Source organism: Rhopalosiphum maidis, chromosome 4 (assembly GCF_003676215.2).
Source record: "Rhopalosiphum maidis isolate BTI-1 chromosome 4, ASM367621v3, whole genome shotgun sequence".
Taxonomy (NCBI): domain Eukaryota; kingdom Metazoa; phylum Arthropoda; class Insecta; order Hemiptera; family Aphididae; genus Rhopalosiphum; species Rhopalosiphum maidis.
Window position 1 is genome coordinate 5,601,324 of NC_040880.1, and position 17,257 is coordinate 5,618,580.

The following is a 17,257-nucleotide window of genomic DNA, read 5'->3' on the forward strand; positions in this document are numbered from 1 at the left end:
AATTAAATTATTATGGTTAGATAATATTTTTTAAGTTTTAGATTCTGAACGGAGTGATGAATGTATTAATTTTACAATGATGTATGTTTTTTTTATTATTATTGCTTTTTTTTTGTGTGTGTCTGTCATTACGTTTTGCCGTTTTGGAGTAGTAATAGTGTTTTGATTTTTGACTTCAGCCCCTTTTTGAAAAGGAAATTAAATCTAGTTGGTACTTTATGGGGTCAAATTTCCAGCAGTTTTCAAAAACGTCAGCGGGAAAAACCCTAAAAAAGTAACAGAAAAACGGGAATTTTTACGCATAACCACTTTTCGTCAAAATCAATTTTTTGATTTTGCTGTAACTCAAAAATGTTCTTATTGTAGTGAAAAAAAATCAATAATCATTAGTTACAATTTTTGTTTATAAACATTAAAAGTTCAAATTTTTACAAAAAATATTTAAGTATGTCAAAATCGCGAAAATTTGAAAGGAATTTTGTAGATGATAATTCATAAATTTTTTGTAATTTATATCTAAGATTAAAAAACCCAAACAAGTTTCTTCATAACTTTTTCTTCAAAATAACTATTAAACAAAACTCCAGCGTCAATTAATATAGAAAACATTTTAGGAGCGTATGAAATTTATTTTTTTACAAAATCGAGTAAAATAACGATATATTACAATTTAAACATAGGTAATAATATAATATATCCTACTAATTATCTTAGACTGATTAATCATCTCCATTCGGAATCGCTTTTCGTATATACCTGTCATTGCATACATATTTAACACATCCATTATAGTGACTTACTCATTTTCATCTCTGCTATGCAGCAGAGCGATATCCGCTTGCCCCATCACCTTTTTTTTATTTTTACTAAGAAAATATTTTTGCCAATTGTCAACACTTCAAAATAAATCATGGCATGTGTTATCCAAGTGGCCAAGTGGCATGCAAATTGATAAATTTTAAATTTTAAATATCTAACTTTATAATATAACTTTTCGACTAGAAATGATTGCATGATTCAAGATCTGGAACGCTGAATAGCCTAAGTCTATTTAATTTTTCCTCATTATCGTTTTATATTATATAGATTCCTATTATAATATATGTAATACTTGTATTACACTTGTATTACACTATGTACACTTGTCATTTCATTTTTATTTGTAGAATTCCAGATAATTCTGATGATATATACGTAATAATATCGAAACTAATAGGTATGACGAGAAATCACACGATAGTGTATATATTAAATATTATTAGTTATTTATATTACTTTGAATTTGTTAAAAATGTATTTATTGATTAAAAAATAATAATTGTTTAGAAAAACTAGTATTTATAACAAGTTTTAAAATAAATAAGTTATCTTTGTTTATACATTTTTAGATATCACTTTTACAAACATACAATAACACAACCAAGCAATCAGTCCAATAGATAAAAGTAAAATGAACGATATGTCAAACAAAAAATACTGCAAATCATTTAATCCTATGGAGTCGCTTTTTAAATGTCCAGCCCCGCCATACCGTATAACATACTCGACCCAGTAAATAGCACGATCTAGGGGTTTCATTGGTTGATCTTTGTACACCTGACTCTGTGTAATTGCTTTCTTCTTAAACCTAATTTAAAAACAATTATTTTATGACAATAATATTAATTAATAGAATTAGTACATACATCACATCGGACAACACTTCTTCAATGGCATTTTCAAAGGATTCTTCAGTAATTTCAAAAAAATTGACTAGTTTACCATAACCTTTTTCTTCGACTATTTTCATGTTAAAATTTTGTTCAGCGAAAAAGGGTACTCCAACTACAGGTTTTGCATTACAAACAGTTTCTTCTAAGCTATGTAATCCTCCGTGAGTAATGAAAAGTATTACGTTTGGATGAGCTATATATATGTTGTATAATATGTTAAATATTTAAATGAATATAAAATATTTATTTTTAAAGTGGATAACTGACAATAATGTGTCAACTTTATTACCTAAAATATCCCTTTGTGGAAACCACGAACCAGTCATGATGTTTTGAGGCAGTCTTAGATTACTGTCCTCCGGTGTCCACTTTATTATTACTTTTTGTTTTAATCTTCCAAGAACACTGATAAAAATTTTCAATTTTTCTTTAGGCAAGTCATTTAAATTAACTAGCGTACCAAAACTAAAAAATATTACTCCTTGGTGTGCTGCATCTAAAAATGTTTGAAGATTCTAAAATTATAAACAAAAGTCGTGATTTTCATAGAATATATAAGTAATTTAAATAAACCATAACATAATATATTTAAATTTAGAAATGATAATGTTGATAGGTATAATTGTTAATTGATACTTTAATCATTTTAAGTGTTTACATATACATTTTATGAAATTATTAAAACCATATAATATACCTATCACTGAGGTATATACACATAATCTTATGTTCATATAATATCTATTTAAGTATTTTAATTAAAAACAATTATTGTAAAAATCAAAAATAGCCCCCTCCCCCCCATTTTGATAGCTATATCAAAATGTGATATTTAAGTTTAATATTTTGCGTTATTCTATGTAAACAGAACATTGGACTTTGTTATGTATGATTTGTAACTACTGCATGTTTTGATATTGAAATTTGTATATTATAATAATATTTTATTGTGAAATTTAAAAAATGTAATTGCAATTTTCATGATAATAAAAGGGTAATTTTAAGTTATAAATAATTCAATAAAAACATTCAATTTAGCTTTTGAAGAAAAGTGTTCATTATAATAAATAAGAAATTATTGCATTAAGTACTATTGCATGTACGTATATATATATCTTATTTAACAGTAGGTAAATAGTAAATAATAAATATGTATAGATATTTATAGTTCGCCCCTCCCGTTAATGTAGGATGGATCCGTGCCTGTCTTCAATTCAATTTTCTTAAAGAAATATACAAAGTTATAGGTACTGTTAACTTGTTAAGTAGATACCTATACAGTAGCGTACGCAAGATTTTAGTTCGATTAGGGTTTTCACTGTGGGTTGATAGAGCTCCGCTCTCACACCCCCAGACCCCTACTTATAAATAAACTAGTAAATATCACTAACATTTTATAACAATATAATTCTTTCAAATTCCAATGTTTGTATTGCTTCTCTTGTTTTCTTATTCTTTTCTTACCATAGTCTATACTATATAGACAATATACAAATTATTTAACATATTTAACATAAAAAAAAAAAAAATTGGGAGGAGGAATAAATTTCACGGAGGGTTAAAACCCTAGAACCCTACCCCTACGTACGCCACTGTACCTATATAAATACTTTTAGAAAACTTATTTTTTCAAGTATAATTCAAATACTTATTTTTATATTTTGTATTTAAATATATTAAACTAATGATGTCAATGTCAATGATGATTTTGTGAATTTAGCAAAGCAATTATCTATAATATATATCTACAGATAGACAATACAAAGGAGAAAGGACACAATTGTCTACTGGAGGGTCGTTTACTTACTCTGGGTAGAGATTTTGGGTCTTTAATGTGCATTCCACCTACTTCAATGATGCCCGGAAGGTATGGCCTAGATATACCAATCGCATTATGAGAGTTGACCAGTGTTAGGGATACATTATTCAACATATGTTCGAGCGGAGGCCTAGATTCCCAGCCTCTGTAATTGAGGTATGTGTTCATCACTTCTTTAATTTTGGGCAAATACACGTAATTTTCTACATATGATTGCATGAGCCCAGTAATGGTATTCTTTAGGCGTTCGACGAAACCCATGTCGCTGGTTGATTGCGTACACGCATCCGGTATATACGAAAACGTGGAAGGGACGTGCAGCCATTTGCTTATACTAGTCCAGATCATCGCCGGCGCTAAATTAATCACGGGAGCATTGAATTTGTGACCCATGGCTACAGCATACTCTTGGCCGAATGTTTCGACCATAACTAAATCGTATGAGTTTGAATTCGATTGAACGAATTGTTTCATATTTCTATGAGACATGACCATTTCCGATAGTTGTATACCAATACGCCATTTTAATTGAACCGATGTTATAAAGTTCTGATGTACTAAATCCATTACATTTCTCACTGAAACGTAAAGTATTATAAATACCTTTGTTTGAATAATATAATCTGTTTATTTCTGTAGTTTGTAGGTACATATTATTATATTATGTTTAAAAAATTTGTGTTGTTTAATGTTCATACATAGGTGTTATAAATACTATTATGTATTTGTGTTATTAATTATTATTTATTAGGTATATAGTAGCACAGTAGTAGTAGTATCAGTAGTTAAACACAATAATACAATATACCCTATAGGTACCAAAGTACGATCTTAAAATTAAATGCGTAACGGAACTGCAGTTATATATCAATGGAACATATTATATCTTATTCTATATAGTTCATACCATCATACCTACTCAATAATTAAAATTAAAATTTATTATAGTCTATAATTATTAATTACCTAAATCTGTAACTTGTTTAGGTAAATAGCTACTTCATAGGTATAATTTGAGATTTTAAACTGTAAGGGAGGAGGGGTTACTATATTTAAGCAAAATACTAAAATAGGGAGCATAAACCTCCCTACAAAATATCGAATTGGAAATTGTATATTTGCCTGTTACGGAAATGAATCGTTACTCATTAAATCTACCATTGTAATTTTGTATCGAGTAACTATTTTTTATCGGTATTCACAATTCACTATTAAACATTTTATAGCCGTTTTACGATTTAAGATATTGTACAGGTTGCACTAGGCCATAGGGATATGATAAAGTAACTACCAAACTGAGTTCTAGAAGTTACAGCAAGCGCTATATAATTATATATTTATATAATATAACCATTATAATATTTAATTTTTATTGATTATTATATTTTTATGATTATTATAATTTATAACGAATATTTTTTGTATTTTCAGTTATTTTTACAATATTATTTAATTAACTTAAACGTTAATTTATACCTATAGCTTATAGGCTATAATTATTATTTATATAACTAAATTGAAAATAAAAGGAAAAAAGTTTTAGGTACCTATTAAAATAACCTATTTAAAAAAAAAAATAAGCTCAAATTGACGATAAAGAATAAAATGTAATATTTAAACTTCACTGGTGGTACAGTGAAGAAAATATTAAGGTACTTTTTGAATTCAATATTCTAAATATGATTATATGAACCAACTTAGTATATTGTAAAAAGCCGATAGTTACCCTAGCCCGAGCAATAAAATAATGTAGCCTCCCCTCACCGAAAAAACATCCTGGCAACGGCACTGATGCAGTCACTAATAACTAATCGTGATTCATAAATCATATTCATAATTTTAAAAATTATTATTAAAAATAATTTAAAATACATATTTTTACTATTATTATATTATAATTTTATTATTGTATAAATCTATAATATATCATATAGGTTTTTATATATACAAGGAAAATTTCAAAAATCTATGTACTTAGTACTAGTACATTCTATAATGAGTAATGACAATGGTTGAATGGTGTCTTTCTAGTTTCTATATACTTATTACCTAGTACCTAATTGATAATTTGTCTAATAATAAATTACAGTAATGTACATAATTAATGTAGCGTAAAGCATGCGGACAAGTATATTAAAAAAAAACTGTCTTTCAGTCAATGAAGTGAAATAAGAATCAATCTGAAAATAATAATAAGTAATTATTTTGTATGCGAGCGTTATATACCTACTACTTGTGCACAGAGCTTATTTTAAGAATTTTTTATTAAGTAGTACTATATTACTATAAGTCATAAGGAAATAATAATAATAATAATTATGTGCCCTGGGACTTGGGGGCATGGCCGTACGGGCTATGGAGTACAAGGTACATTCATTAACCACGAGGTGGCACTATAATTTTTCACTAAGTGGCACCCATGCCACTTACTTTATATGTTAAAATATGCTTTGATCATGCAATAAGTAAGTATATCCCCGTCACTATCGAAATCGATTGCTCAAAATTTAACTTCCCGTCACACAATGACACAACTTTTACAATTTTTTCGTTTAATATTATTATTGTTTAGTCTTTACCAGTATCAATACTACAAATGTTTAATGTTTAATTTTTATATTTTATACAGATATTATAAATATAAAAGTAAAAACTACATTGAAATCAAAATTTGTCGAGAACGTTGTAGAAGTTATAATGACAATATAAATAATTATTCCTATTCAAAAACATTTTTCGTAATATGTGCTTGTTGTGTTTTTAGTGATTTTTTACTTTTCTAACTCTTATTTCTTATTATAGTTTAATAAGTTCATCAGAAATACATAAGTATCTACCTACTAAATATAAAGCATAGGTATATTACAAATATACGTATTATTAATGTTATATTATGCAAATTCTGCTGTTAATTTTAACTTTCTTAAGTTATAAAACTGAAAGTATATAAATACATTATGAATGTTCACGAACCTCTTGTTTTATCAATAAATGGCCCTATATCTGTATAATTGGCCACCGGATGATCTAGAGGGAATGAACTGACTACGGTTACATTGTGCCCTCGGTTTGACAATTCTTCAAACAGCGTTTGGAATCCGCGGACATGGCTTTTAATCGGTAAAGGCATGAACACTAATATGTTTGCCGCCTTTATGATGGTGGTTGTGATACATAAAACCGAACAAAAAATTACGCTTGGCAACATTTTATGTTTAAATAATCTAGAATATGGTTCAAACACGAATTTATCTTATTTAAATATACCAGTGTTTCAAAAATGTAATTAAAAGTATTTACATCGACCAAAGTTAACAATTTGATGATCAAGAATAAATTAAATTGATTAATAGAAATGTTGAAACAAATAAGACATCATCATGGTTAGGCACTTTTCGTTAAACTAATTTGATAATATTAAATTATGTAGCAATAAGGATAAAGACCTTGACAAAATAAATTATATAACATAATAGTTTGCTCGATTTTTTTTCAACCAATATATTTTTAATTGTTAATTTAAATAAATATTTTCAATCACTTAAGCTTACCTAACTATATTGATTCGGTAATAATGAATTAATAATAATTGTATTATTATTAAATTCAATATATTTAGTTTTACTTAATCTTCTGTGACTTATAGAAGGGTCAATTTTATGTGTCATGTAATATTAACTAGAATTTTATTATTATTATTTTTCTTTTTGTAGGAGAGGAGGGGAACTAAATAATTTTGAATACCATTTTTATTTTTATTCTTTAACATGATTTTTATTAGGATGGGACAGTCTATTCTAGCTAGTATACATCTCATTATTAAAAAAAAACATTTGTAAAATTATATAAGTAATAAATCTATAGACTTGATAGTATAAACTTTATATACAAAACTATTTATTTTTAATTTTTAAAAATTTTGGAGAGGGATTATGGTCCAAGCCCCATGGAACCAAGGATACATGCCCGGGAGGAGATGATCTTAGTTCATTCAGATACAAAAAAAAAATGCGAACACCACAAAATTCTACTGATGTTTAAAGAATGTCATCATACGCTTTTATTGATATTATCATTTTAAAGTAAGTTATAGCTATGTAAAATATTACAACTTAAAAATTATAATATTAATAAAAGGATAAGACAGTATTAGTGTCCTAAAAATAATAGTCTTACCTTTAAGTTAGATGATAGGTAAATTGTAAATATAGGTATATTGATTCCAATATTATTAGCATTTTTATTTTTTAATATATTGAATAGGCAATTATTGAATAAAAGTTTAAAAAAAGAGTTAAGTAGATCAGTAGTCAGTGGTCTTCAACTTTCTAGGACTCGCAACTCAATTTTTTTTATTTTTTTATATTTTTCGCGGCCCACGTAAGCTTTGAAAAAAAGCTAAAATTGCTTAATGCTTTGTAGTAGTACTATTAAAACTGAGTAAATAGAAATTACATTTTAGTTGGTAGAATATTTAATTATTATTAATTGAAAATGTATAGAATTCATATGTTCATTTCTGAACAGCGTTTTAAATAAACGTGAATTTAAAGTATTTAATTTTATACAATTTACAATTTTAACAATTTGCGCTAAGACGTCAGTTAGTGTTTTGGGCATTTTTTTGATGAAAGGGCTTCTCGATATAGAATGCAGTGTATCCACATAGTAGATCATTGTACGAGACCTAAATTATTACACACTGAACAAAACAATGCTATATTTAATTATTAAATATTAAATTTATTTACTGGTCTTGAGTAAAATGTCTATTTTTTGTTGTTTTTCTAATACATTTTATAAAAACTGTATTTTATACCTTAAATTTTCAAAAAGTAATAGTAATAGATCTTATTTCTTTTACAGAAACTATTCACATAACCTATGCATAGTTAAATTGGGCTCTTTAGGCTGTTTAGTGATTCTATGTACAAATTATTAATAGTCCAGACTAAATAAAATTATACACATACAGGGTATCCCGCGAGGATTTACCCATTGCTATATCTCCTGAAATAATGGAGATATCATAATTTTGATATTTTAATAAAATTCACAGTGACATGAATTACAAATATTTTATATTTTAATTTCTCATATTTTAATGTTTTGGTAAAAAGTTAAAAAATATATTTTTTTTATTTAATTATTTTCAAAAAAATTAAAGATAGCCATTTTGTAGTTTATTTTTCTGAAAATATTGACGTTTTAACATTTTAATTTCATTAATCTCCTGATTTTTAATATTTTTTCTAGTTTCGAGAAAAACTGTGAATAGTGTATCAATGTATCAAACACGTGGCCCACCAGCTCGTACGGCCGACGAACGCTTTCAGTGTAATTCAGTTTTTCTCAAAACTAAAAAAAATATTAAAAATCAGGAGATTAATGAAATTAAAATATTGAAACGTTAATATTTTTAAAAAAGTGAACTCTACAAAGTGGCTATCTTTAATTTTTTTGAAAATTAAATAAAAAAATATATTTTTTAACTTTCTATTAAAACATTAAAATAAATTAAAACATGATATATTTTTAGTTCTTGTCTCTGTGAATCTTATTAAAAGACCAGAATTATGATATCTCTATTATTTCAGGAGATATTGCAATGGATAAATCCTCACAGGACACCCCGCATAATAAAAATTTAAACAAAATTATATACCAAAAATATAAATTAAAATCTTTTGTCCTTTCTTAGTTTATAGTTTATTACATACTACATAGATACTTTTAGTTTTTGAGTTAAACCATCTTTATGTGGGTGTACTATGGTCTCCAATCTCCAATACCTAAATTGAAAATAAAGTATATAATTAATGAGGACATATCTTATTCAATAGCCAATAACTTGTTTTTTCTAGAATTAAATACTTCTGCATACATTTTAAATAGTAAAATATCAAAGCATAAGTAATAAATAAATATTTTTATCAAAACAATAAAACAAAATATTAATTTATATCAAATAATATAATAAATGCATTAAGAAGGTTAAAACTGTACCTATTGATAATACATTTAATTTAAATAATTTTTCAAATTTTGAACAAAAATATACTCAATTCTTAAGAATTTTTTTAAGACGCTCAAAAATTGGATTGAATATTTTACGATAACCTATTTCAGTTGGATGAAGATAATCCATTGCGTCTTCTGGACTCAATGTGCCATCTGGTTGTAGCAAATGAGGATTGAATAATTCAACTTTTCTTATACTTTTCACTTTTTCACCAATAATTTCATTTACTTGAGTTCCCAAAATTCTCAATGGATTCATATAAGGACCACGTGGTAATATTCCCTATAGATAAATAGATAAAAGTCATTAAATATACAATGAGATGAGATCATAATGTCTTACAATAAAACATAATATTCAATTTTTTAATACTCAAATAAAGTAGTTTCTATTATTTTAATCTATGAAATTTTGTTTTAAAAAAGATAAGTCTGATCTTATTTTAATCTGTGTTTCTTATTTTGAATAGACTATACAAATTAAAATAATTATTGCAAAAAAATAATAAATAAATATATTAATGCAAATCTTAATTTAGATATCATTAAATTACAAATATTTGTAGACATAATATATTGTAATTTAATATTTTTATTTAATTAATACATATTTTTTTTAATATGAGTTGAATATTGTAATAGTTAAAAACACGATTCTAATAATAAATTATCGGTATGATTTTTAATTTTAACTTTATTAAATTCATAGTATAAAATACTGATTTACAAATACATAAAAGTGCTTGCAAATAGTTACAATTATGTAAAATTAGAATTTTAACTTATGATCATTCCAATTTTTTTTTTCAATTAATAGTAATGAGTCAGATTGTGCATCATTCATTAGCATAGAAGCTTGTAAAAGGATATAAACTTCTATTGGAATTTGGAATGATAAATAATTTAAACTTACAATTATTTCAATCTAGCAACATTTTAAATATAGAATTTAATTTTAAAATTATTTCTGAAAAAATAATTTTAAATTTAACTAAACAAATTGTTTGGCTTTCAACACTTTACTGTACAGTGTACACAATGAGAAAAATGTTATAATATTTTGGGATTTTAAAAAAAAACTCATTGTTATCCTGAAATATTCTAAATCACTATTTACAATAAAGCTGAGTCCTATCTGCCTCATAGTATTAGGTGTTTAAAATATTTGAATAGTATGTTTAATTAGCTAGAAAAACGAGTGAATTTAAATGTATACTCTCTAAATAATCATAAAAGCTTTTGTAACATAAACAATTAATAAATAATTTTCAGTCATATTACAATGGTTAAAAATATTATCTTACATTCTACCATTAAGAGGGTTTACTTGAAGTTATTCTTTTATATTAAAACCAGTATAAATTATTAAAATAAAGGTAAATAATTAAAACCAAAGCTAAGGAAATAACTTGCAGTTTGAAGTAATCCACATCATTGTTATTGTCAAGTAATCTATTAATCAGTGGTGTAATTAGGCAATGTTTGTGGAGGAGGGGGGATGAAATATTTTTATTTTTTACATATATTCCCCCCCCAAAAAAAACCACCCAAATCACCCCCCCCCCACTGTAATTTTACCACAGCTACTAATAGTTTGATGAGAAAGTGATGGTAACAAATTGTTTTACCATTTTTATCAAAAAATGATTGATGAATTTATTAGGCCACAAGTTAAATCCTACTGTTTTAAAGAATGAACCACAAACATAAATTCTAATAACCATAAAAATTATATTATGTATTTTACCTAGTGAACTAAAAATATTGCTATTATTACTTATGTAATTTTTTATTTTCTGTAATCTTCTGAATTAATGGGATTTTAGAATTTAGTGTTTATTAATATGATTTTAAATTGAAATAAGTTCTTACAATGATTATAATGTAACAATCGGGAAGTTTTGATTGAATTTCACCAACAATAGCCAATATACCTTCTGAAATTTGAATTGGCGTATTATCAACGTTATTTGATCCAACATTAAGAATACAAACCTATAAGAAATTAAACAGATATTTTTTAAAATAATAATATAATGTATTAAATAATTAATTTATATATTTTATAAAAGAATTAAATAATAATAATTTATTTATATTTACTTTAGGTTTTATGTGATCAAGAATGCCATTTTGTACTCTCCATAGAACATCTTGAGTTCTATCACCACAAATTCCAAAATTTAAACTATTTAAAGGTACAAATTTGTCATTCCATATAGGATAACATTGGATTAATTGAATAATAGAAGCACCAATTAAAATTACATCTGGGTTTTGAGCTTTGGCTTCAGCCACATAACGTTTGTGCTAAAAAATTAGTGAATGATTAATTTTTAGTCTAAATATTAAATTATATTATGATAGAACATTAGTTTTTAATCTTTATACATTATACATACTTGTAATTTCCATTCCTTGTCATTATCAAATGGAATCGTTGGGACAACACATGGATTCATAATTTTATAAAATTTTACAGAACTGAAAAAAAATATGATACCATATTCCAACTGAATAAATCAGTATAATATAGTGATATACTGTAATTTTTCACAGAATAGATGTGTAATACTTTTATAATAATTTATATTGAACAATAGTAGCTTGCTATCATACCTATCGTTTTATGCTATCATCATTGAACTATATGTTATCATAAAGATTTCAATGACTACTTATAAATAATAATAATAATAATAAATATTATGTAAATAATAACAAGAAGCAAATCTTTATCATATACTACAGTTCAGGTAATAATGCGCAATAGAAAAATATTATTAATTTTATTATGATTTATGGACTAAGCAATGATTAACTTAATAACTTAAAATTAAAATAAATATTGGATACCACGATTAGTGATTATTATTAATATATCCGCAGATGTTTTATTTTATCGTACTATGGTCTTTCTCAGTCGTCTGATTATCAATAATCGTATTAAACTATTAACTATTTAGTGATCTTACATTTTTTTAAATTGTTTATTTGGACGTTCATGCTAGTGGTGTATCATAAAAATGTTCCATTTCTTTTAGTTGTATGTATTATACGTATTAATGATCAATTTGAGAAAGTATATAAAAGTAAGACCATTATATTTTAATATTTTTTTCATTGTATAAAATATGTGATAGTTCAGTTACAAGTTTTGTTCTAATAATTGTTAGGTGCAAGTAGGTTCTGATTAAAAGATTTATGGGCATTGTGCTTGGTATAAAATGTATATTACTGTAGATATCATTAGTTAAGAGTAACTTATAATTTATCGGAGCAGCGGTCTTTAAACTATGGCCCGCGACTCTGGTAGTTTCCTACACTCATGTTATGGATCCTTGGGTACTTTATCTATGGTTTTGGCTTAGACGTATAATTTGAAATATTTTGTAAAAAAAAGAGTATTTGAAAGTAAGTCAAAAGGGGGGGGGAAGGGTTGCAATTTTTAAGCTTCATCAGGAGTTCGAGGTTAAAAAAATTTAAGAATCACTGTTGGAGTAATAAATAACCTGTTATTAAAATATTTTATTTTCTAGTAATGACACAATGGTTGTGGATAAGAAGGTTTGATTCAAGTAAAAAAGTGTTTTGGAGACAGGAGGCGCTGATAATTTTCAATGAGAGACTTAACTTGAATCCCTTATAAGTTTATTTTGCTAAATACTGATGCTTGGCTATACAACAGTACAGAATTTTATAGCAATCTTTATAAAAATTACAATTTTAATACTTAGTTATACCTTATGTTGCTAATAAGTTCATAAAAAATTAAAAACATTTTTTAAGATGCATCCCCACTGTCCTTGCTACATCACTGTTTAGATATGCAGCAATTTTATCTATGAATTATTTTTACTTAATAAGGAAAAAGTTTATGGTATATTTTCAGAATTCAATTTTTTGTTTTATATAATTTTATTGTGTGACAGTAATGTTGTATACTAAGATATTGATTTTACTTTTTTACAACTATATATTTAAGTTTGTATATTATGTTTTATACTTTCTTGACCTTGATTATTTAAACTTATATTATAATATTACATGACTTTTATTTAGATTAATGAGAATAGTTAAATTAAATTAGTTTGGTAGATTTCAATAGTTAATAGGAAGATATTGGTATAGAGATCTAAGAAAAACCTTTTTTGGAAATAAAATACCTATTTTAATCTATAATTTATACTCAATATTTAATTAGAAAATAAATTGGAATAATTATTATATTTATAAATTATTTTGTTTCAGACTGAAGTGTCAAATAGAATGAGAAATAAAAAATAAAAATAATAATGGACTTAGAAATTGAAAAATATGTGAGAAAGCAAATTCAACTCCAAGAACAAATTAAGGAGTTGTTTGCTGAGAAAAAAATGTTACAAAACCAAATCTGTGTACTCAATGAATGTTTATCATTAGAAAAGGTAAATCGGAAAATTTCTGAGTTGGAGAATAAACAAAAAATATTAACATCATTAGAAAGTATGGTTAATAATTTAAGAACTGATATTAAACCATTAGAGTATTTAAAACAAGTTTTGCAAAGACAACTTATGGTTTCAACTCTACCTACTAATGATTTGAATATGGAGGAACAAAAATATTCTGAAAGTTCATTGTCAACATCAAATAGCTTATGTGCCATTGAAACAATGGATTCTTCAAGTGATGTTAGCTCAGAAGACAGTATCATGATTTTATCAGATTATGATGTGGTTTCGGATGAAGAACTTTTTAACAATACAGAAAAATCTGTTGAGAACAAAGTTATGTACGAAGAAGCACTGCTGATGGCATCTAGTGTGCATTTATCATTGGTTGAACATCTAATCTCAAATAATGACTCAATTGAACCTTTTATAAATAATAGTGATCAAGTAAAAGACAACAATTGTCATGTACAATCTAATTCTAAAAATACGGTTTCATTGATGAATACAAGTAATAAGAGTGAACAACTCTTAGAATTATGTGATGTTGTCAGCAAACTAAACCTTCTAAATTGTAATGAAAATGTTTGTATATTATTTTATTTATTAATAAAATTATTATATTTTTATTAATATATTTTATAGTTTAATTAAAGAAAAATGTTTAATTATTAAGTTTTTATTATTTTATAGGAAAACATTGAAATGAAATGCAATGAAAGAAAAACCAAACCAATAGTTTATAAAGCAGATCAGCCATACATATATGATAAAGAATTATGTGATACTGGAATAAAATCATTAGATAATAAGGAATGTGATAATGTGTCAAAATTAGTTAATGATTCATGGGTGAAGATCAACACTAATGAAATTTCCAATGAAAAACTTGTTGATATTTTTCAATCAGTTACTGATTCACAAAAGGTACTGTACGATACTATTATTTCTTTGTACTTTTGTTTATAATTTTTTTTTTTTTATTTATACTTAGGATAACAAAGTTTCAAAAGTAAACGTAGATGTAGATATTTGTGAAAACAATATTGATGAAATCAAGAGTTTTGACAATAGTAACAATGTCGATTTTAATGATGAAAATGAAATTCAAAAGCAAGATTGTTTGGTTAAAGATAAAATTGATGTCAATTCGTTACTTTTTAATGAAGATTCTAATGTACTTAAACAATTAAATCTACCAAAAGAAAATTTGAATGTAGAAATTCAAGAACAAAATGATCATTTATGTAATCACCAGTTTGAATCAAAAGGTATTATTGAAATTAAAAATATTGAAAATGTTTGCAATGATATTGATATAAAGAGTGAAAGTATTGTTCAACAATATGAAAATAAAATTATGTCATCATCATTATCAAGCACTAATGATTCCAATATATCAAATAAATTCATTGAACTGAAAGTTAACACAGAGAAAGAAAGTCAAGTATATATACACCAGTTTGAATCTATAAATAGTAGTAAAATTAAGAGTTGTCTAACCAAGAATATTTATAATGAAAATGAAAATAATCCAGTTTGTCCATATGATGAAGTTAAAATTACAACTTCATTGCCAAATACTGAATGTTCTAATGTACCAAATAAATCGAATAATTTATTTACCAATATTAATGATAAAGTGTCTTCTATTAATAATAACGAAAAGCCTATTCTGATATGTCGTACTATAAACCTGAAGGATGAATTATTAAATGGTATTCATCAGTATGGCATTCAAGATCTAACGTCCTTACAACAGCAATGCATGTCTCATTGTATTAATGGATGTGATGTTATTTTTCACTCTTATCCTTGTGTTGGAAAATCAACCGTGTGTCTCATTTCAGTGTTGCAAAGAATTAACACTAGTTTAAATGAATGCCAAGCAATTATATTAGTTCCAACATTAGAATTGGCATTGTCTGCTCAAAAGGTATTTAGTTTATTATTACAATCATGTGCAGTATTAATATATTTAAATAATTAATATTTTTTAGACAATGAAATCAATTGGGAAATTTTTAAATGTTTCTACATGTATTGGCGGTACCAATGTTCCTCGTAAACTTTCACCAGTCCCTCATGTAGTGATTAGTACTCTACAAGGCTTATGTGAAATGATCAATTGCAATTCACTGTGTAAAGATTTTATAAAAATGCTTGTAATTGATGATGCCGAAGACATGTTAAAATGCAATGGATTTTTTAATAAAATTAGATATGTTTTATTATTCCTTAACAATAACTGTCAATTAATTATTATGTCCACTTCAAAAATAGAGGAAATCTTAGATCAGTTTTCTGATTTAATGCAGAATCCCGAGTATATATTGGCACCAAATGAAAAACCTTCATTGAATGGTATTTGTTAATCTTCAATTTTTATATTGTTGATTATTATAAATAAAATAATTTTTTTTTAGATATATTACAGTATTGTGTTTATGTACCTGAAGAATGGAAATTTGATGCATTCTGTGAACTCTATGAAGTGCTCGATTTAATACATACTGTTGTTTACTGTAACACATGGAGCAAGTCTTTGGAAATAGCAGAAGCTATGCGTCTTAAAACATATTTAGTATCGGCAGTATATAACAAAATGGATATATATCAGAGGAATCTCGTACTACACCAGTTTCAATCTGGTATTAACAGGGTATTAATAACTTCTGAATTACAGAGAGGCGAGGATTTTTCAGACATATCTTGGGTTATAAATTATGATCTTCCTAAAAGTTCAAAAGACTATGTACGTAAAATTATTGGTTGTTTTAACCGCAGAGTGAAGGTAATTAATTTTATCACCACAAATGATAAGACAGCCAAAGAAGTTATTGAGACTGATTTTAATGTAAGTATGCTGAATTTGTCTCAGGATCTTACTGATTTATGTGTATCTAATTTGTAATCTATTATTTAATAATAATCCAATATTTAATGTTAAATATCAACAAATATTACTACTTTGGGATTATATTTTAATTTGTTAGTTATTTTGTTTATTATTTATAATTAGAATATATTTACTATATTGTTTAGTTACATAAATGTTTTCTATACATGGTAAGACATATTTGAGATATTGAATAGGTATACTGTTCATTGTAATAGTATGTTTACCTTATTTATTTTTGTTTTATTGTAACATTTATAGGAAGTTATTAAATTTGTAAACATTTATTTCTGTGTTTTATTTTTTTACTCACATTCCCAAAACTAACCATATTTTTATTTTAAAAATGAATCATAAGATAAGATTTAATATG

The 17,257-nt window shown here is 25.6% G+C and overlaps 3 protein-coding genes across 5 annotated transcripts; 1 reads left to right on the forward strand and 2 right to left on the reverse strand.

The window, feature by feature from the left end:
• Nucleotides 1–1,344: 1,344 nt before the first annotated feature.
• LOC113553063 (2-hydroxyacylsphingosine 1-beta-galactosyltransferase-like) lies at nucleotides 1,345–6,934 on the reverse strand. Its single transcript, XM_026956196.1, has 5 exons — nucleotides 6,505–6,934; nucleotides 3,520–4,109; nucleotides 2,002–2,227; nucleotides 1,686–1,905; nucleotides 1,345–1,627 (listed from the first exon to the last, which is right to left on the reverse strand). Exons 1-5 carry the CDS (start codon nucleotides 6,737–6,739, stop codon nucleotides 1,375–1,377), a joined length of 1,524 nt encoding a protein of 507 aa, XP_026811997.1. The 5' UTR covers nucleotides 6,740–6,934; the 3' UTR covers nucleotides 1,345–1,374.
• A 2,162-nt stretch (nucleotides 6,935–9,096) lies between these two features.
• On the reverse strand, nucleotides 9,097–12,180 carry LOC113548672 (platelet-activating factor acetylhydrolase IB subunit beta homolog). Of its 3 annotated transcripts, none has more exons than XM_026949675.1 (5): nucleotides 11,955–12,180; nucleotides 11,656–11,862; nucleotides 11,425–11,547; nucleotides 9,597–9,835; nucleotides 9,097–9,323 (listed from the first exon to the last, which is right to left on the reverse strand). In XM_026949675.1, exons 1-5 carry the CDS (start codon nucleotides 12,012–12,014, stop codon nucleotides 9,251–9,253), a joined length of 702 nt encoding a protein of 233 aa, XP_026805476.1. In that variant the 5' UTR covers nucleotides 12,015–12,180; the 3' UTR covers nucleotides 9,097–9,250. The 3 variants fall into 3 exon arrangements, with proteins under 3 accessions (XP_026805476.1, XP_026805478.1, XP_026805477.1); XM_026949677.1 differs by having other exon boundaries at nucleotides 9,222–9,323; nucleotides 9,652–9,835; nucleotides 11,955–12,179; XM_026949676.1 differs by lacking the exon at nucleotides 9,097–9,323 and having other exon boundaries at nucleotides 9,442–9,835; nucleotides 11,955–12,179.
• A 188-nt stretch (nucleotides 12,181–12,368) lies between these two features.
• On the forward strand, nucleotides 12,369–16,979 carry LOC113560692 (protein PFC0760c-like). The gene is made up of 6 exons (XM_026966722.1): nucleotides 12,369–12,644; nucleotides 13,804–14,570; nucleotides 14,679–14,912; nucleotides 14,980–15,921; nucleotides 15,986–16,349; nucleotides 16,412–16,979. The coding sequence occupies exons 2-6, from the start codon at nucleotides 13,848–13,850 to the stop codon at nucleotides 16,897–16,899; spliced, it is 2,751 nt and encodes a 916-aa protein (XP_026822523.1). The 5' UTR covers nucleotides 12,369–12,644; nucleotides 13,804–13,847; the 3' UTR covers nucleotides 16,900–16,979.
• Nucleotides 16,980–17,257: the final 278 nt, after the last annotated feature.